Consider the following 21,268-nt stretch of genomic DNA (forward strand, 5'->3'; position numbering starts at 1 on the left):
CCGGGACCCCCCCACTGGACCCCAGGTAATTTAAAACATTTTGGGGGGTTCGGGGGGTGGGGGATTTGTTTTAAAGGGTCGGGGTGGGTTTTAGTGTTGTTTTGGTGTGCCGGTTTTCCCGCCCTCCCCCGATTTACGATTTTTTACGATTTAAAAAAAACAAAACATGACGATCAGATTTCCCTCCCCCCCAGCCAAAATCGATCGTTAAGACGATCGATCGCACGATTCACATCCCTAGAAAAAAGTGCTTTTCTGTACATCCTCCGACTTAATATCATAGCGGAGGCGCCAAAAACAAAAAAAAATATAAAAATCTGTCTGCGGCCCGCGGATTGGAAGACAATGCTCAATTTTGCCGGGGTCCATTTTTCGAACCCGTGGCTTTTTACAGGGGTCGGTTTGACAACCGACACCTGTAAAATTAAGCGTCGGCTGTCAAATCCACTGATAGCCGCCGCTTCTGCCAATAAGGAGGTGCTAGAGATACGCTAGTGTCCCTAGCGCTTCCTTTTACCGCAGGCCCTCATTTGCATAGAGAATCACGTGCTCAGGAGAGAGACCTGGGCGCTCGTCGGGAGAGTGGGCGGTAACCTCGGAGCGCTGGCTCTCCTGCGCATTTTACTGAATCGGCCTGATAGAAAATAAAAAGCAACAAAGGGAGGAGGAATAGCCTAGTGGTTAGAGCAGTGGACTATGAACCAGGAGACCAAGGTTCAAGTCCTGCTGTCACTCCTTGTGACCTTGGGCAAGTCACTTTACCCTACATTGCCTCAGGTACAAAAACTTAGATTGTAAGCCCTCTGGGGATAGAGAAATACATACAGTACCTGAATGTAAACCAAATGTCGGTATATAAAAATAATAAATAAATAAATCATATGCTAAGTTCAAGGTGTTAAGTTGCCACATGCCACATGCCCTACACATGTAAATCCAACTGGATTTACATGCGCAGGGGGGTTACATGTGCCGAGCCTATTTTGCATAGGCCTGGTGACACGCGGAAGCCCTGGGATGCGCATATGTCCTGGGGCTTGAAAAAAGGGGTGGGGAGTGGGTGGGGCCAGAGGCCTCCGTAGGCCTGGAGGCAGGCACAACTTGAAAAATAAAGGTCAAGGGGGGGTTTAGGTAGGGCTGGGGGAGGGGGGCGGAAGGAAATTTCCCTCCGAGGCCTCGGAGGGAACAGGGAAAGCCATTGTACTATCTTCTCTCACCCTGGCTTGATGGTACCCTGTTATAGAGTCCATCAAGCTAGGGTGAGAGAACATTGTACAAAATGTCATCTTTGTGAGACTTTCCTCACTCCAAATGACATCAAATCTTCACCAAGGTGTACTGTGCTGTTTGTACATCTCACTCTACATGCAAAACTGGCTCCTATACCCTAAACCACCACCAACACCTCACCTCGACCTATTAGATGGCCCCCCTACAGAGATATAAATAGGTGCACACAGTGAGGCCCTCCCCAGAGGCTCTCTCTCTCTCTACTCCACTCTACTCCTTCTCCCCCTTCTCCCCCCCCCCCCCCAAGCCCAGAAATAGCCAAAATGCAATTCAAAAATTTATCACAAATTGCATTATGGCCACTTCAGGCATATCGCACAGCCTAACACCAGGAAAAATGGTGTGGTTATTTCCGGCATTAAAACCATGCAATTATGCTATCACACATTGCGATATTGCCCCTCATTTAACTAAATCCCGCCCAAACACCTCCCTGATTCTGCCCCTCCAAAAAATTTGCATTCGTGCCATGCGTTATTGAATATAATGCATGCGTTAATGCGTTATCGTGTGTGTTAACACCATAACACATTTTGATGAATGACCCTATCAAATTGTACCCTCCATTGTATCAGGAGCCAGTGTAATGTGAGCAAGATGGGAGTAATATGATCAGAAAGCCAGGCTCCTGTTACAAGACTCGCCACAGCATTCTAGACAGCTTGGAGACATTTTAGAATGTATACAGAAAGTATGAAATGGCTAAAGAATGAATAATGGTTCTGAGGTCATGTTTGAACAAGAAAGGTTTTAGGTTACGTTGGACATGAAGTTTGTTGAATGATTTAGTGACTATGTTTTTCATTTGATCTCTCAGGGTCAGGCATAAATTAGACTCTAGTTGAACTGCAAGGTTCTACATGGATTTTGAAATTTGTAGTATATAGCCATCGAATCTGAATGAACTTGGGAAATCTGGGTTTAAAAAGGAAGGTGAAGAGAACCATTCCACAGGGGAGGCAATTTTGGGTCGTGTGTTTCATTGCTCCACTGTCTTCAGAGAACATATGGCCATATGGATAGACACAACTTAATCAAGTTTACTTAGGGAATAGCCACTGCTATTAATTGCATCAGTAGCATGGGATCTTCTTGGTGTTTGGGTAATTGCCAGGTTCTTGTGGTCTGGTTTGGCTTCTGTTGGGAACAGGATGCTGGACTTGATGGGCCCTTCTTATGTTCTTAACACCTATTACAGGTAAGAAATTTTGCTTCATCTGACAAGCACATATATAACCACAGAGATGGGAGTTCCCTTCAGGGTTGCCTTCAGGTAAAAAAAGAGAGAAGGACAACTAGAACAAGGGCAATTAGAACAAGAGGGAAAGCTGACAGTCACTCAGCAGTTCATGATTCGAAGGAATGTATCCTTCAAGGATACTAATGAAATAGGAGAGTTAGGGCATCCCAACAGAGAGGTTCCAATAAAAGCAAATGTAGTCCATGTGCGTATATGTAAAAAATCACCTGAGCTAAATATTTCCAAATTATCCCTATCAAATGAAAAGCAGGTTGTTAATACAAACAAAAAACACACTTTGAAATGTTTGTATGCCAATGCCAGAATTCTAAGAAGTAAGAGTGTATAGCAGTAAATGATGAGATTGACATAATTGGCATCACAGATACTTGGTGGAGGGAGGATAACCAATGGAACAGTACTATATCAGGGTACAAATTATATTGCAATGATAGGGAGGATCAACTTGGTGAGGGTGTGGCACTTTATGACTGGAAGGGTTTAGAGTCCACCACGATATAATTTAGAGAGTGCCGACAATTTGTAAAGTGGATAAGAAGGTAACTCAATAACTTAACCTAAATACCAGCCTCTATCCAAAATAGTACACTTTTAATGACGCTGAATCTTACTGCAAAAAATATCATTTGTGAAAAGTGACCATCATACTAGGCATCATCAATGTAATTTTATACTGCAGACTTTGCCTTATTTATAATCATCAGTCACTGATAGCAATAAGTGAAATGTCCACTTCAAAAAATGTTTTTGTCTTTTTCAAATGCAGAAATAACTTTTAAAAGTTCATTTATGGATTACTTAACTTATTAGAACTCGATAGTAGCCATACCACTAGTCACATTCTAGATGGTCGTTCTTCACTATTCCCTTCCATGAGATTGTACTAATATTCCTTTTGTCTTGATTTCATTGCATTCACGATCTCTCTCCAGTCTCCTAGTCTCCCGCCTTGGAGCCGTGTTTCGGACCTTCCAGTCCTTTGTCAAGGGAACATTAACAAGGCGTTTTGGCGTTTCTTACTCCTTGTTGATCAATTGCCTTAGGAAAGATAAGGCAATTGCAGAAAGACTAAATTAATTCTTTGCTTCCAAGTTTACTAATGAGGATGTTGGGGAGATACCAGTTCCGGAGATGGTTTTCAAGGGTGATGAGTCAGATGAACTGAACCAAATCATTGTGAACCTGGAAGATGTGGTAGGCCAGACTGACAAACTAAAAGAGTAGCAAATCACCTGGACTGGATGGTATGCATCCTAGGGTACTGAATGAACTAAAAAATGAAATTTCCGATCTGTTAGTTAAAATTTGTAACATATCATTAAAATCATCCATTGTACCTGAAGACTGAATGGTGGCCAATGTAACCCCAATATTTAAAAAGGGCTCCAGGGGCGATCCGGGAAACTACAGACCGATTAGCCTGACTTCAATGCCAGGAAAAATAGTGGAAAGTGTTCTAAAGATCAAAATCACAGAACATATAGAAAGAAATGGTTTAAAGGAACAAAGTCAGCATGGCTTCACCCAAGGCAAGTCTTGCCTCACAAATCTGCTTCACTTTTTTGAAGGCGTTAATAAACATGTGGATAAAGGTGAACCGGTAGATGCAGTGTACTTGGATTTTCAGAAGGCATTTGACAAAGTTCCTCATGAGAGGCTTCTAGGAAAAGTAAAAAGTCATGGGATAGGTGGTGATGTCCTTTCGTGGATTACAAACTGGCTAAAAGACAGGAAACAGAGAGTAGGATTAAATGGACTATTTTCTAAGTGGAAGGGAGTGGGCAGTGGAGTGCCTCAGGGATCTATATTGGAACCCTTAGTTTTCAATATATTTATAAATGATCTGGAAAGAAATACGACGAGTGAGATAATCAAATTTGCAGATGATACAAAATTGTTCAGAGTAGTTAAATCACAAGCAGATTGTGATAAATTGCAGGAAGACCTTGTGAATGGAAAATTGGGCATCAAAATGGCAGATGAAATGTAATGTGGATAAGTGCAAGGTGATGCATATAGGGAAAAATAACCTATGCTATACTTACACAATGTTAGGTTCCATATTAGGTGCTACAACCCAAGAAAGAGATCTAGGCATCATAGTGGATAACACATTGAAATCGTCGGTTCGTGTGCTGCGGCAGTCAAAAAAGCAAACAGAATGTTGGGAATTATTAGAAAGGGAATGGTGAATAAAACGGAAAATGTCATAATGCCTCTGTATCGCTCCATGGTGAGACCGCACCTTGAATTCTGTGTACAATTCTGGTCGCTGCATCTCAAAAAAGATATAACTGTGATGGAGAAGGTACAAAGAAGTGCTACCAAAATGATAAGGGGAATGGAACAGCTCCCCTATGAGGAAAGACTAAAGAGGTTAGGACTTTTCAGCTTGGAGAAGAGACGGCTGACTAGGGATATGATAGAGGTGTTTAAAATCATGAGAGGTCTAGAACGGGTAGATGTGAATCGGTTATTTACTCTTTCGGTTAATAGAAAGACTAGGGGGCACTCCATGAAGTTTGCATGTGGCACATTTAAAACAAATCGAAGAAAGTTCTTTTTTACTCAACGCACAATTAAACTCTGGAATTTGTTGCCAGAGGATGTGGTTAGTGCAGTTAGTATAGCTGTGTTTAAAAAAGAATTGGATATGTTCTTGGAGGAGAAGTCCATAACCTGCTATTAATTGAGTTGACTTAAAAAATAGCCACTGCTATTACTAGCAATGGTAACATGGAATAGACTTAATTTTTGGGCACTTGCCAGGTTCTTATGGCCTGGATTGGCCACTGTTGGAAACAGGATGCTGGGCTTGATGGACCCTTAGTCTGACCCAGTATGGCATGTTCTTATGCTCTTATAGACCAGTGAGACCACGCTGGGAGCAGGACAAGCGCAGGGAAGGATCCAGTCGAATCAGAATTCCAACGACGGAGCCGATGTCATCCAAAGCTCCACCAACGGCTGGCAGGACACCAGTCCACCTGTTGGCTAGTCCACGCTCGGGCACACATCATCCGAGGGACCCCCGGCCTAACAGGTACCAGAAGGCTCAAGAGCGCTGAAGACGAAGACACAGGAGCAGAACATTAAGGAACCTGGAACAACAGGAAGCAGAAGACCAAGACGAGACACCAGGACACCTGGACGGGGACCTCAGGCACGGACATGACTTGGCATGACGAGACGAAGCAACAAGAACTCCATGAAGAAGACAAGAAGACCTGACGGAGCTCTGGCAGGCAGGAGCCTAAAGAGTGAAGTAACTCCGATGCAAGGCCAAGACAGACTGATGGAGCAGCCCTTATAGGGCTGAAGCAGGAAGTCCACTCCCTAGGTGGGGCCAGCACACTTCCTGTGCCTAGCCCTTTAAATCCAGCAGAGAGTCGCGCACCGGAGCCTAAGGAGCAGGAAGCAGGGCTGTGCAGGACCGTGGACAGCGGCCTGCACAGCGTCATCGCGTAGACGCAGAGCTGGACCTGGAGAGCAGGTCCGATGACGGCAGCGGCTCCAGCCGCTGCAGGAGACCCCAGGGGTGGCTCCAGTCGCTATTCCAGTCCGGGGATGCGGCCTCCAGGCCGCGAAGATCACAAGGACGTCGGCGGCAGTCCTGGCCGCGCAGAGGACGGCAGGAAGTCTGCGGCTCCAGCCGCGGCGAAGAGGAGCAGCACGGGCGGCCTCCGGGCCACGAGGGAGAGATTACAGTCCGCGGCTCCAGCCGCGTGGAGAGGCCGACGACGGCGTCCTGCCACGTCGGCTGAAGAAACAGCAAGGGTGAGTGAGCCTGCTCGCGGGGGGACCCGCGGGTAGAGTGTTCATAACACTTGCCAGGTTCTTGTGGTCTGGTTTGGCCTCTGTTGGAAACAGGATGCTGGGCTTGATGGACCCTTGGTCTGACCCAGCATGGCAATTTCTTATGTTCTTATGACAACTCAACCCCAACAGGCAAGAAATGTTATTCTGAAAAATAGTCCATTTTTCCCTTAGTTTTCTAAAAATATAATATGAAATAGAGAAGATATCCTGTAATCAATTCATAAAAATGGGCTCTGAAGGAAAGGAGGTGTATTCTACTCCATAAACAGGTTTGGAGGATGGATAGTCAAGAACTAGAAACAAGACAGAAGTCCATATCCAGATAAAAATGCCCTCAGTTCCAAGATGCTGATATGTAATTTATTTTTTTTGGAGGGACCAGAAGCTCTAGGTGTGAAGTCTTTCAAGATAAGATTGCTAGCCCAGGCTGAATGTACTTGCAGTGAGTACAATTTGATGCTAAAGAATTTGGAAGGGTAGAATGGGGCAGCAACTAAAGGTTTTTAGCTCTTCCATAAGCCAGTCTGTAGTCTCTGGGTGGCCTCAACCATATAAACCTGAAAACCTATTAGTCTCATATATTTTCAAACACAAGCTCAAGGTAAGTTACATTACAGGTATTTTGCCTATGTAATGAGCTGTAGTATTATCTCTGGTGGTAAAATACTGTGGATCAACAGAGCCCTGACAAAAATTCTCAATGATGGCTCCAGGTTGTAGGGCTGCCATCAATTTAAAGGAGCTGATTGACCCAAAATAGCAACTCCCCCCACAAGAGTGGTCAGATTCCCCTCCCTCCCCACTTTGAGGCAGCCAAAGTCAAAAAATTAAAAATTAAATTACAAAAGTTGTGGTGCAGGCTCTGCCTCCAAACTCCTATTTTCAAACGGTGTCTCCCTCTCACCCCCCTGAACACCAGCACTCTATGGGCAAAGGCATGAAACTATCTTGAAATACTTCATACCCAGAGTGTTGCAACGGCTGGCCACGGGTTCCATGGCCGGTCCTGCTCACCTTCTTACTGTGGCCCTGCCGGTCTGACAGTCAGAGCTTGCCTTTGCAACGGGTTTACTCCTTGTTGCCCCTGGTCTTCTTCAATGCTGTTCCAGCGTCCTTCTGTTCCAGCGTACGTCTGCCTGCCCGTCCTCCCAGGTAGTACCCCCAGACTGTCTCTCTGGTACTTACCTCGGCCTGTTCCTGCACCTTCCTGTCCACTGCCTGCATCCCGACCTCTGCCTGCCTGGTGACCTCATCTATACTCCGGAACCTGAGCTCTGCCTCGTTGACTATTCCCTGGATTGATCCTCGGATTCTGATCTTGGCTGCCATTGACCATGTCTTCTGATTCCAGCTCTGTTCCTTGTCTTGTCGCCGGACTTCCATTCTCCCAGGAGACCCTGCGAGGTCTACCTAAGTCCAAGTGGCCCGGGTCCCTTGGACTTAGGTGGACCGGGGGGATCTCGGGCTTCCAGTGATGAAGCTCTTCCTAACCTCTGTCTCCGCCCGTGCTCCACCCCCTGAGGGCAGTTGCCTCCTGGTGCCTACCAGGAGGCGCATCTCCACTGCCACAGGACAAGGGTCCACCCCTGAGCGCAACACAGAGCTTCTGATCCCTCCAAAAAAATAAATTATATATCAGCATCTTGGAGTTGAGGGCATTTTTATCTGGATATGGACTTCTGTCTTGCTTCTAGTTCTTGAATATCCATCCTCCAAACCTGTTTATGGAGTAGAATACACCTCCTTTTCCTCAGGGCCCATTTTTATGATTTGATTACAGGATATCTTCTCTATTTCATATTATTTTTTTAGAAAACTAAGGGAAAAAAGGACTATCTTCCAGAAAAATATTTCTTGCCTTTTGGAGTTGTGTTGTCCTCCCTTTTTGTTACCTGAAGGCAACCCTGAAGAGAACCACCATCTCTGTGGTTATATATGTGCTTGTCAGAGGAAGCAAAATTTCTTACCTGTAATAGGCTGGTGGTGGAGGGGCTAGAGTACTGGGGACCAGACTCTGGGGAGGGGATTTTTAGAAAAGGAGAGGGAATAACTTCTTATACAAAGATGGTTAATTTTGGACCTTTGCTTCACCATAGATTTCATTGGGCCATGTTGTCCAGAGCCTTGTGAAGAGTGGATTTCCAAAGCTCTGTAAGGCCATCAGTCTCTTGAACCTGAACTTGGGAAAGTGCAGAAACCCATTGAGTTTTTAATTGTTTTGTGTTGATTTGTGGCCCGGAAGAAATAATACGAGGGTCTGCAGGGCTACCCTGCAAAGGAGTCAGACGCATCAAGGAGTATTCTATTTGAAAATGGTCAGAACAAGGTTTTTCCATGCAGGACCAGCCCTGGGACCCAATCTAGTCATTTGGGGTAAAGACTAAATCTAGAGTGTGCCCTAACTTAAGTGTAGGTGATTGGATTAGCTGGGACCAACCCAATAAATGCATAACTGCTAAGAACCCATTGTATATTCCCGATTGTGGCTTGTATTTGCCCCCTAAGTTGAAGTCCCCTTGGATTGCTGTATTTTTAACATCCACTTTGGCAGCAATTAAATTGTCCACCAATGTCAATAAATTAGAGTCTAGATAGCCAGGGGGAGCATGACGGCAAAAGAAGATGGTATGTGTTATGCTCAGGCTTGTGAACCCTTGGACCGATGGGAGGATGGTATACCTGAGGAGGTGGATCCGTAGGTTCTCCCGTCGGGTTGCGAGGCAGAGCAGACGATGCGACCAGCTGATCCTTGGCACTGGAAACTGAGGCAACTGTGGAAGCAGATGAAGAGGTGTGACGTCAAGAAGAGGAACGGAGTCTTCGCCACTGGAAGCCCGAGGTCCCCCTGGGAGGAGCCCGTAGAGACCCGAGCCTCTGGGACTTAGGTGGACCTTTGAGAGGTCAAAGAGTCAAGAGGTCGGTGCAAGGGCTAACTGGAGCTTCACCCCTGGAAGCCCGCAGTCCCCCTGGGAGGAGCCCGTAGGGACCCAGACCGCTGGGACTTAGGTGGGCCCTTGGAGACGATGGTCCAGAGGAAGTCCGAAATCAAGTGCCAGAGGGTCGTCGCTTACCAGTCCGAGGTCTTATACCAAGGGATTGCTGCTTGCCAGTCCGAAGTCACACACAAGGAATCACTGTTAGCCAATCCGAAGTCAGGAACCAGGAACACCAAGACGAGACAGGAACAAGGATCCAAAGTGCAAGAAGACTCACCGAAGCAGGCAGACTTAAACAGCGCTACAAGAGATGTTGTCAAGTCGAGGAATGAGCAGAGGAAGTCTCCTTTTATACTTCCTCTGCTCTGGCTCATAGGGAACAGATGATGATGGTTAAAGGGATCAGGTCCCTTTAATTCTAATGAGGAGGTGCGGCCTCGTGCCTAAAGATGGTGGCGGCCATCTTGGATTTCCTCCGCGGAGGAAAGACTGCAGGGACGCCGCAAGGGAGGAGCAGGGTTGGCTCCCCACCCATTACCCATACCATCACTAGGGCCTGTGCCGGAGCGACGGGCACAGGATCAGGAGCTTCCCCCGGAGCTCCTGATCCCGCAGAACACAACAGTATGGCCCATCCGTCCAATTAATTTAGCATTATAATTCTCACTTCCTTAGATATCCCCTGTATTTATCCCATGCTTTCTTCATTGCAGATACTGTTTTTGTCTCTACCACTTCCACTGGGAGGTTCCCCAATCCTGGAGGCTCGCATCTGTCCTGAGTACTAACCAGTCCAGTAATTTTAGGGAAACTCCCTTTTTTATATGATCCGCTTACATCCACCACTGTAGTTAAAAGCAGACCTTCATTAGCAGATGGAGCAGAATTGAGTCCTGAGACTGAGGACTCCAACGAGACAGCAAGGAGTGCTGAAAAGGATGTATATATGCCCAAGCCCACGGCATGACTTCCAGGGTTGCCACCATCAGTCAGAGCACCTGTAAATAGGACCACACTGTCAGGCATACTGTGCTCATAAATAGACACACCTGCGCCATCAACTTCTGAATACGACCTTCTGGCAGGAAAACTCTGCCCTGCTTCATGTCAAACCGAACATAAAAATACTCTAGCGACTGAGATGCCCGAAGACTGCCCTTGGCCAGGTTCACCACCCAACTGAGCTCCTGCCACAGGGAGATCACCTTGCAGGTCACCAGTGGCTTTCTTCCAGGGACTTGGCCTGAATCAGCCAGTCATCCAAGTCGGGTGTACCAGGATCCCATCTTTTCTCAACTCTGCCGCCACTACCACCATAACCTTGGAAAAAGTTCTGGGTGCGGCAGCCAGATCAAAAGGCAGCACCTGAAACTGATAATGGCTTCCTAAAACCACGAATCACAGAAAACATTGGTGCTCTAATCAGATGGGAATATGCAGTTATGCCTCAGAAAGATCCAAGGAGGACAGAAATTCCCCTAACTGTATGGCCATTATCACTGAGTGCAAAGTTTCCATGCGAAAATAAGTCACCCGCAAATGATAGGTGACCTCTTTGAGATCCAGGATGGGACAAAAGGAGACCTCCTTCTTGGGCCTACTGAAATAAATGGAATATCAACCCGTATTTTCTTGAGACATGGGCACTGGAGCCACATCCCTCAGACTGAGGAGCCTTGACAGTGTATACTCCACTGCCTGCTTCATCTGCTGAAAATGGTAGGGATACACCATGAACCATATTCTGAGGAACACTGAGAAATTCCAACACATATCCTTGTCGTATCACCTCCAGGACCCACTGTTCCAATGTGATGCAAACTCACCTCTGATAAAAGAGAGAGAGGCACCCCCCCCTAACTCCTGTCCCTGAGGGTGGGTCGGCAAACATTCATTGGGAGACTCGGGAGGGTCCACTACCCCAGCCAGCGCTCCATCTAGGCTGTCTGAAATGAAAGTATTGAGACCTCCTGAAAGATTGAGTCCTCTAGAAGGACTCTCCTCTGTAGAGTTGAAAACACTTGGATCCCCTAGCACAATCTCTCATGCCAAAGGAACATGTCATCTGCTTCTTATCCTCTGGCAACCAAGGAACCAGGGATTTGCCCCACTTATTGGCCAGTTTCTCCAACTCTCTAATTCGTAAGGTTAGTCTTGGAGGTCGCATCAATTGACCAATTTCTCAGCCAACTGACGCCTGGTCGCTATTACCGAAGCCATCCCTCTGGATGATGTGTGGACCAAATAACAGTCCACCATCTGTCAAAAATGTGGCTGCTGTTTCCATAACTGACCTGGAATTCACTCCAGATTCATCAACCTCCTGAAAGAGAAGTAAACAAGAGTGAGCCTCCAGGGAACAGCAAGAAACTATCTGTAAGGACTTCGCTACTGCTTCAAATGCTTGCTTAAGCATGGCCTCATTCCTTCTATTGTGCACATCCTTCAAGGCTGCTCCTCCCTCCAAGTGGATAGTCATCCACTTGGAGGCAGCACAGAGAAGCACATCCACTTTCGGAAAACGCAAATGCTCTCTCACCAGTGGATCCAGGGAGTACAGGCCTTCCAAAACCTGACCCCCTTTGAAATTAGCCTCCAGGGCACCCCACTCAAGATCAATAAATTCTTGAATGGCCTCTATAACAGGAAAAACATAAGAGGTTTTACGCAAAGAAACCAAAATGGGATTTTTCTTTGGCACAGACCCAGGTACTCCCAGCATCTTTAATGTCTGGGAAATCAGAGCCAGTAAATCATCTCTATGAAAGAACTGCAACACAGTCCTATATGGTTCCAGTCCTGGAGGAATTTCTCCATCCTCCAGAGAGCCAGGATTGTCCTCATCATCTGTGCCATTCGGATCCCTGTTGGGAAGACCTGCTGCCAACTTATGTGTACTTCTGCACTTAACAGTAGAACTGCAATGCTGATCTGACAGGATTGGACAGGGCAGAGGACTGTGCCTGGAGAAAAGATTGCAATCCTTGAAAAAATTCTACCCAGGAAAAGGCAGAAGGATCCATGCCAAAACCAGAAGGCACCTGTGCTGTGCCCACTGAGCTACTTTCCCCCGCTGATGATCATCTTACGATGATCAGCCACAATCAACACCAAAGATCACTAGTAATGACTTTGCAGACTTCTTTAATGAAAAAATCAAAATCCTCATAAAGAACAACCTAAAAAATGACTCACAAGACCAGAAAATACCAAACATTCAAACAAAAAGCTGGCCCAACTTTGAGACAGCATCTTCTTTGGAAGTCCAAATGATCATTAAAAAAAAATGAACCCAGCCAAACACCCTATTGACGCCATACCCATTACAACGATAAAAAATCTCGAACCACCAATAACTAAGACGATAAATGAAATCAAAAACCTCTCCCTCACGGAAGGAAACTACCGAGAATGCCTAAAATCGGCAATCATCAAACCCATTCTGAAAAAGAATAATCTTGATCCAGAAAACCCACTGAACTACCGACCCATATCAAACCTCCCATTCATTGCCAAAATCATTGAGAAAGTTGTCCACACATGGCTCACTGACCACCTAGAAGAAAACATCCTGCTACCCGCTCAATTTGACTTCAGAAAACAACTGAACACTGAGACGCTACTACTAGCAATGAACGACTTCGTACTCAAAGGTTTTGAAAAAGCCCACAGCTACCTTCTAATCCTACTCGACCTATCTGCAGCCTTTGATACAGTAAACCACTCCATCATGATTGACCGTCTATCCGAAATTGGAGCTAAAGAAACAACCCTACAATGGTCCTTCTCTTACCTATCACATAGATCCTACCAAGTACTACTCAATGATTCCCTCTCAAAGAAAATCAATCTAAACACTGGAGTTCCCCAAGGATCCACTCTGTCAGTGACACTCTTTAACATCTATCTGCTTCCAATATGCCACGTCCTATCAAATCTCAATCTGACCCACTTCATCTATGCTGATGATATTCAAATATTAATCCCAATAAAAAAATCACTAGAAGAAACATACAAATTAACAGCAACTTACCTAAACAATATAAAGGAAATACTAACTAACTTAAAACTCATCCTCAACTTCGACAAGACTGAAATGATCTTATTAGATAGAATGAACAACTCTCCTCAAATACCACCACTCAACCTAATGAACCAAAATACGGTTATATCTCCAATCAATCATACTCGCATCCTCAGAGTAATAATTGACAGGGAACTTTCTTTCAAAAACCATATCACAACAAAAATCAAAGAGGGATATCATAAACTTACACTCCGTCATTTAAAACCTTTTCTTTCCAATACTGACTTCAGATCAGTCCTAATTTTCTCCAACACTCCTTTTCAACTTACCTCTAAACACTATTCGCCCACTCCAGATCCTACAGAACGCAACTGCAAGAATCCTCACTGGATCTAAAAAGCATGACCACATCACTCCAACACTTATTTCACTACATTGGCTACCAATAAGATTCAAGATTGAATACAAAGTACTATTCATCCTACATAAAATTATATATGAAAAACAAGAAAATTGGCTAAGCTCCTCTATAAAACTACATACCCCAAACAGAAACCTCAGATCAGCAAATAAGGGACTTCTAAAAACACCACCTACGCATTCCAATCAACTCACCTCAACCCAAAAGAGAGCAATATCTCTAGGTAGCCCAAAACTCTGGAACTCCCTACCAACTGAACTCAGAACTCAAGAAAACCTAAAAACATTCAAAAAAGATCTAAATACATGGTTGTTCAACAAAGCATACCAACTCACCCAATGAACAACACAACAACATCACCCTCCACTCTAACCTGAAGATTAAATGAATAAATTAACTTATCACGACTATGGATTATAACTAAGAAGTGAAACGTAAAACAGAACAACAGTTTGGACCTTTTTGGAAACCCTGATATCCCCCCTTAACCTTTTAACCTTCGTATTTTTGTAAGCCATCATGATGGCTTTATGATGATGAATCTGAATGATGGTATATAAAATTTGATAAATAAATAAATACATAAATAAACCTCCCTCGGGGGCGGGAACAAACATCGGAATGGCGCACCGAGCACGGAGACTGGAGGAAGTAGGAAAACCTACAAACTCTTTCTCTGTCTTTTTTTTTTGTAAGCTTTACCTGAACTCAGTCCGTCCCGTCTCAGTACAGAGATGTTCTCTGGCTGTGGGTGGAGAAGATATATACTGCCACTGCCGTACTCTTCTTCCTGCACCTGCTGCCTTTCAACTGTTTTAACAGCTAAATCTACGCCACCTGACAAAACCAACTCCCAGACCAAGGCACTCATCTGAGGGACCACGGAAATCACCTCAGGAATTCTCAATTGGGCGAGGGACCATTTGGTATCACTGCAGGAGAGCAGAGCAAATTAAATTTCCTTTCTTTATTTCTCCTTCTAAAACTTGAAGTAATCCCTAGTAGGGAGATGCACGTCCACCATCTGCTGAAGATGGCAAATACTGGCAGGCTGATGTCACTGCAGGAGTATATATACTGTGATGTCAGCTTTGCTCCATCTCCATCTGCTGGTAGAGGTGCATAACCCACTTGTTCTGGATTCATCTGACTAAATGCTAAGAAATATTTACTAAGGTGAAAATCTCTGTTGACTGCACAATGCACTAGGCCCACCATGTGGCCAACAGAGAGGTGCTGGAAAGAGAAAGAAGAAATAAATTAAACCTAAACTACTGCCTGGGAAGAGAGAAAAAATAAAAAAACACCAAGGCTCTGCCTGAAAAAAACAGTTGTTTGCCTCTCCAGAACTGTCACAGCATTAGCTGTGAGGAGAGTAAGGCTGAATCCGTGACCACACAGTTCTATGGAAAAAAAATAAACTGAGGGACTCTGCCTGGAGACAGGGAGGTGGCTACAGCTGCTCATGCTCAGCAAAGCATGCTGAAAGCTCTAGAATCTTTTTTTTTTTTTTTTTTTTTTTAATTCTTTATTTCTCAATTTTCATGTCATAATACATTACGACAGATATACAGTAAATTTTTTCAGTCCTTATTTCAACATTTGACAATACTGTTTAGATTTCCAAAGAAATAATTTTTAACTGAAAAATATACACCATAATCGTACAGCAAATGTTGCAAAACCACTCTTTTGTATAACTTATTTTAGTGATAATTTAAAGGAATTTAAACCTGGGATCAATGGAAATCATTATTTAGGAGATTAAATAGGATAAACTAATTTCTATTACATATAGTACAGTTATTGCAGTTTCATTACAAAATGCCTGATACTTCAGGGTATTATTGGGGAAGAGGCAGTTGGCTCTCTTGCCCCTACAAATTGGGTTAGATGTTCTAATTGGGAGAAGATAAAAGTTTCATTTCCCCGCTTAATTATACATCGACAAGGGTATCTGAGCATATAGGAAAACCCTAGTGCAGTTACCCTTGATCTTAATGCCAGAAATTCTTTTCTTTTAATACGTGTAGAGGGAGCCAGGTCTGGGAAAATTTTTACATCTTGACCACAATAATTAACAGGAAATTTCTGAAAGTAAACCTTCATTAAATTACTCACATCAGCTGTAGTAATTAAAGAAACAATCAATGTACTTCGTTCTATTACCTGTAAGGTAGAGTTTTCTAAAAAACTTGTTAAATTGCTAGGTATTGATACAACAGGATCTGAGGTTCTTTTCTTTACAAAAAAGCAAGAATTAATTGATGGAATACTATTTTCTGTAAATCCCAGAACCTCAGTGAATAATCTTTTCAAGGACGTAAATGGGATTTCTCCCGCTATTTTAGGAAAATTTACAATCCTTACATTTAATTGTCTCATATTATTTTCAAGGATTTCCAAACGCTTTAAACATGCAATCTGGTCCTTTACAACTAAATTATTAACAGACTGCACAGTTCTTATATTATTTTCAACTTCATCTACTCTTGTTGACATTTCAGTAACTTGTCTTTGTGTACCATATAATTGTTGTTGTAAATTAGAGGATACCGAATCTATTTTCCCCTCCAACCTATTTACAGTGGCATTCAAACCACTTACCAGGTCCCAAATAGCCCCTAATGTGACCGTTTCTGGCCTGGTTGTTAAAGAAAGTCTATCCACAGGGTTCTCAGTTTGGGGGAAGTTCAGATGTAAACCTGTAGACAATATAGCTGTTTCTTCTCCTCCAATGGAGGCAGGCTCAGTGGGATTCATCACTGAGCTTTGTCCCGGAACAACTTCCTCAGATGTTACATTTTGCACCACTTTATCAGTGGGCGAAATTACTGCACCTCCTTCTGGATCGCTTTGAGGTGGAGGCGGTCTGTAATCAGGACTGAGGGAAATCTCATCCTGGGGAGTCTCCTGTTCTCCTTTCGAGGAGCTCCCAAAGGACTCACCGGAACCCTCTTTTCCTAACTGCTGCATAAAACGGTCTATCTCAAGTTGAAGTAATGAAGGTAAAGGTTCTGAGGGGAAAACCCTCACTTTGCCTTTTCGTTTAGCTGGCATAATAATACTTAAAGAAATTTATACCAGAATTCTAACTGAGAAAATACACGTTTTCTGTACCTTTATTTTCCTTGATCCCAGTCGTTGGAGTCCGTCTGCAGGGCTTCCTCTGTTAGTCCGTCCAATCCGGACTAAGCCGGACCAAGCCGTGCGCACCCCTTAGGTGCGCACGGCTTTGGTGGCGCCGGCGGCTGCGGGGCGCCGCACTCGCGCCGATTTTAAGGCGCGTCTGGCTCCTCCCCCTCGGGTCGGTCCTCACAGCTGGTAGGTGTTTCCTGGCCTGACAGAGGCCCTGCACGGCACGGCAAGCTCCCGGCAACCAGCCTCTCTCGCGCCGGTTTTAAAGCGCGTCTGGCTCCTCCCCCTCGGGTCGGTCCTCACAGCTGGTAGGTGTTTCCTGGCCTGACAGAGGCTCTGCACGGCACGGCAAGCTCCCCAAAGCTCTAGAATCTTTGATATTAAAGTTCCATCCCAGGCTCCATTGGATGAAATCACCCTATATGTGAGGACTGCCATCCTGCTTGTTCTCGGACAATGTAAGCTCTCTGGGGACATGGAAATATCTAAGTACCTGAATGTAATCTGTTTTGAATAGTCACAGAAGACAGAATATAAATTTGAAAAAATTGGGAACTAAAGCTTGGCCAAAAGGCAGAACACAGGATTGGAAGGGTGTTCCTACAATTAATCTGAGATACTTCCTGTAGCTTGGATGTATCCCATATGTATGCAGACTTCCTCAGGATTCACAGAACATAGTTTATTTGATTTAGAAGTGCAAGGAAAATCATTTAGGTTTAGGATTGTTCTAAAGTCCCTGGTTTTCTTGTGAACTGGGAACTACATAGATTACAATCTGTGTCCTTACTCCTATGGTGATACACATTTGACTGCTCTGCCTGTAAAAGAGGAAATTTCCAAACTGAACAGGTCCTGGTGCCAAAAGGGCCCAAACAAATGTTTGGGTAAACAATGTGGATGGATTTCCAAAGCATGGAAATTTTAGCCATCGTTTACAATCTGGATGACCCAACTGTCTGAGGTTATAAGGGGGTCAATCATTTATAAAATTCCTCAGCCTTATCCTACAGGGAAATCTTCCAGCACACAGCCTGGAAGGCTGGCTATGTCCTCTGGACCCAGTCAAAAACCCAACCCCGGCTTTCAGTGGGTGGCAGGATGGGCCTCTTTGCTCATGTGGTTGTTGAAAACTCATTTTCTGAGAAATAGATTGCTTTTTGTGAAACCCACTCTGAAATCTCTGAAATGCTGAAGGCAGGTCAAAGGTAGATATGGAGAGTGTCTGGAGTTGATTTGGTGTTCCTTAATGAGACCCATGGTCTTATTTACCTTCTCTTCAAACAAGTTTTCTCCTCAACATGGCATGCCAATAAGCCTTCTCTTGCAGATCTTCTTAGAACCCTGATGCCTGCAGCCATTTGAGGGTCTGTGGTAGTTAGTGGTCATGGCAGAGACCATCAATACCATCTCAAATACATCACAGTATTCATCTGTGACATATTTTGCATGTAATACAAAGAAAAAGAGTCTAGGAACATTTCTACAAGCTGAATACAAATCATGCTAATTTCTGAACTCATGCTAAATTCTGTGACCCAAGATGGAATACTACAAAAATGCTAGTGAAAAAAACAAAATCAACATATTTGTTGAAACTGCTGAGAACTATAGCTCTTGTGTAGCCTTGCAGTGTCTGCTCACACACTCCTTTTTCCTCCTGTTTTACCAAACCAATAGGAGACACATCTCTTTGTGAAGCCAGCCTGTTTGCTGATTCTAGTTTCAGGCCCTCAGCTCTGGTTCACTTCCAGGCCCGCTCCAGCCTTGTGACCTACTTGCTGATTGCAGTTCAAAGCCTACGGTTCTGGTTCATCTCCAGTTCCTGCTGCAGCCATGAGACCTGCTTCACTGTAAGCTACAATTAGCTTCTGCTCTAGTTCTTGCTACTTGTAAGTTACACTTGAATGCTACTCCTGATTACACTCTAGCCTGTGTCCAGGGTACCACTGCAAGCCCCATGAGACATCACCCTGATTGTTGGACATATTCTGTGAGCGCTTGAGATACTGTATATCATGAAGCAATGCCCTGCTTCTCAGTCATAGTGTGTCAAATCAATGAGGTAAAATCAAAGGGAGAAGAATTTTTCTTGAAAGAAAAATGTGCTGGTAGGAAAAAGAGTTTATATCCAAGCCATGAACACCAGTTTCACAAACAAAAAAAAACCAAAACATTACTTAAAACAGCATGAGTGGCAGTGCTGAAAAAAAATAAAACTTAGAACAGGTCAAACATCCGAACTAGGTGTGTCAGAAGGGGAAAAATGGTACTGCAACAGTACAAAAAGATGCCTGCTGGAGTAGCACATAGCTATGAAGTGGTCTATAAATGTCCTTACAGTATGCTGTTAAAAGAATAAGTGAAGATCCCATGGCATGTGAGAAATTGCTATGCATGCCTGAAAAGCTTTTCTTGAAAGTTCTGGGATGTTAGGTTACTGACACAAGATGGAAATCACATGACCCATCTGTGTGGCTACATTGCTGATACTTGTGTCTTCAGAGCATACAAAATGTCTGAACTGTATTCATTAAAAGGGCAATTTTCAAAAGCATTTACCTAGGTAAATAGGAATGTATCTGGGTAAAATGGCCTGTCTGAAAATAGCCCTCCACAATTGCAGCTAAAATTACATGTGGGATCCATAGTGCAGTACTTCTCAACCCAATCCTCTTGGCACACTTAGCCAGTCAGGTTTTCAGGATATCCACAATGAATATGCATGAATAGATTTGCAATCATTGGAAGTAGTACATGCAAATCTCTCAAATGCATATTCATTGTGGATATTCTGAAAACCTGACTGACTGGGTGTGTCCCAAGGAATGGGTTGAGAACCATTGCCAAAGTATGCTTACTTTTAGCTGCATTAAAAAGCAGTGCTTCTGAGGGTATTATCGAGGGAGTAAAATAGTACACATATAGGTGATTTTCAATGGTACATGTACTGTCACACCCCTGTTTAGTGACCCAAACAAATAGCACACGAAAAGTATGTGGACTCTTGTAGCTGTTAATTTTCAAAGGGAAATAACGAGGGTTGTTTCCCTTTGAAAATTTGCATAAACTATGCAAGTGCCCAAATGTATGCCAGTGTTTGTCATTAAAATTTATTTTTGCATAGCCTAAAAAAGGAGACCTGACTGAAGGTCTCAAGGATTGAGTTTGGGAAACTTTGCAATAGGGAGCATACATTTTGGTTACCAGATTTTCTGAAGAATTGAACAATAGTGCTATTTCTCTTACAGGCTCTAAGTTTTCAGTATTAGCATCGTCTTTTTCTTCTTGCAGCCTCTCTAATTCATTGCTGGAGGTTAAAAAAAAAGATATAAAAATTAGTTTTCACAAACAACCAAAAGCAAAATATTCCATCAAGCATACAAATTAGTTTTACCAGGATTGCATTCTGACCTTTGCCATATTAATGGATGTAGATATAAGATAATATAGGAGAGAAAAGCACTGAAACTGAAAGAAATGCAGGAAAAGTGGTGGAAACCAGGATGGCATAAAGTGAAATGTTAGAAAACTTGTATTGTGTCACAAAACAGAAAATCACATAACCATTTAAAGATTAATTCAATGAAGAAATCCAAAACCACAAAAAACAATGGTCATAAAAACTAACAAAAAGAAACTAGTGCAAAAATAAAATTGAAGTCTGGGTATGTCCATATTTCAGCAAAAAATGCCTGCTTCAAGGAAAAACTTTAAAACAATACCAATAAAAAGAGTTGCCCTTGATTCCAAAAAATAATGGATCCTGCTACTATGTTTCTTTTGCTACTTTCACTAAGGAGTAAATAGAAAGTCTAGTGGTTACATGGTTCTTTAACCTTCCTGTGTATGGTTATGTGAATCTTCCACCATACAAGAAATGACATCACCACTCTGGTATATTCCCTGAAATATCTCTGGACTGCATTTGAATTTTCATGTCAATCAGGATCCAATATTTACCAACCTTTCACAACAATTTTAACCACATTAAAGGGAGAGCCATTTTCAAAGGCATTTTGACAGGTAAAACAGTGATTTACCTGCAGAAATGGCCTGTTTTAAAACTGCCCACCTAGTGGCACATTGGCCTATCAGGGTTTCGGGCATGCCCTGGTGGGCCGCTCAAATTGGCCACGTGACCTCTATTTGCTGTGCTCCTCCACTCTAGTAGGAAGGGCCCAGAGGAGTTGCCATAGGAGCTTATTGTATTGGCGAGCAAAAAATTAGAAGAGGGGCCGCACCCCAGGCCGGCCAGAAACTGAAGAAATGGAAGAGGGGCCGCAAGCCACCACCAGGGCCCAGGAGAGTGACAGTCAAGAGGAAAAAAGTGGCCACAAGTTGCTGCTGGAGCCCAAGCCAGCAGCAGCTGCAAA

At 43.8% G+C, this 21,268-nt stretch overlaps 1 protein-coding gene across 1 annotated transcript in view; it reads right to left on the reverse strand.

The window, feature by feature from the left end:
• HYDIN (HYDIN axonemal central pair apparatus protein) overlaps positions 1-21,268 on the reverse strand; it is a 1,819,717-nt gene that overhangs the window by 1,159,147 nt on the left and 639,302 nt on the right. Inside the window, exon 25 of the mRNA XM_029609235.1 lies at positions 20,142-20,202. Within this exon, the coding sequence (XP_029465095.1) occupies positions 20,142-20,202 (61 nt within the window). The remainder of the gene's footprint in view (positions 1-20,141; positions 20,203-21,268) is intronic.

The sequence above is a fragment of the Rhinatrema bivittatum genome, chromosome 7 (genome assembly GCF_901001135.1).
Source record: "Rhinatrema bivittatum chromosome 7, aRhiBiv1.1, whole genome shotgun sequence".
In the NCBI taxonomy this organism is placed as follows: domain Eukaryota; kingdom Metazoa; phylum Chordata; class Amphibia; order Gymnophiona; family Rhinatrematidae; genus Rhinatrema; species Rhinatrema bivittatum.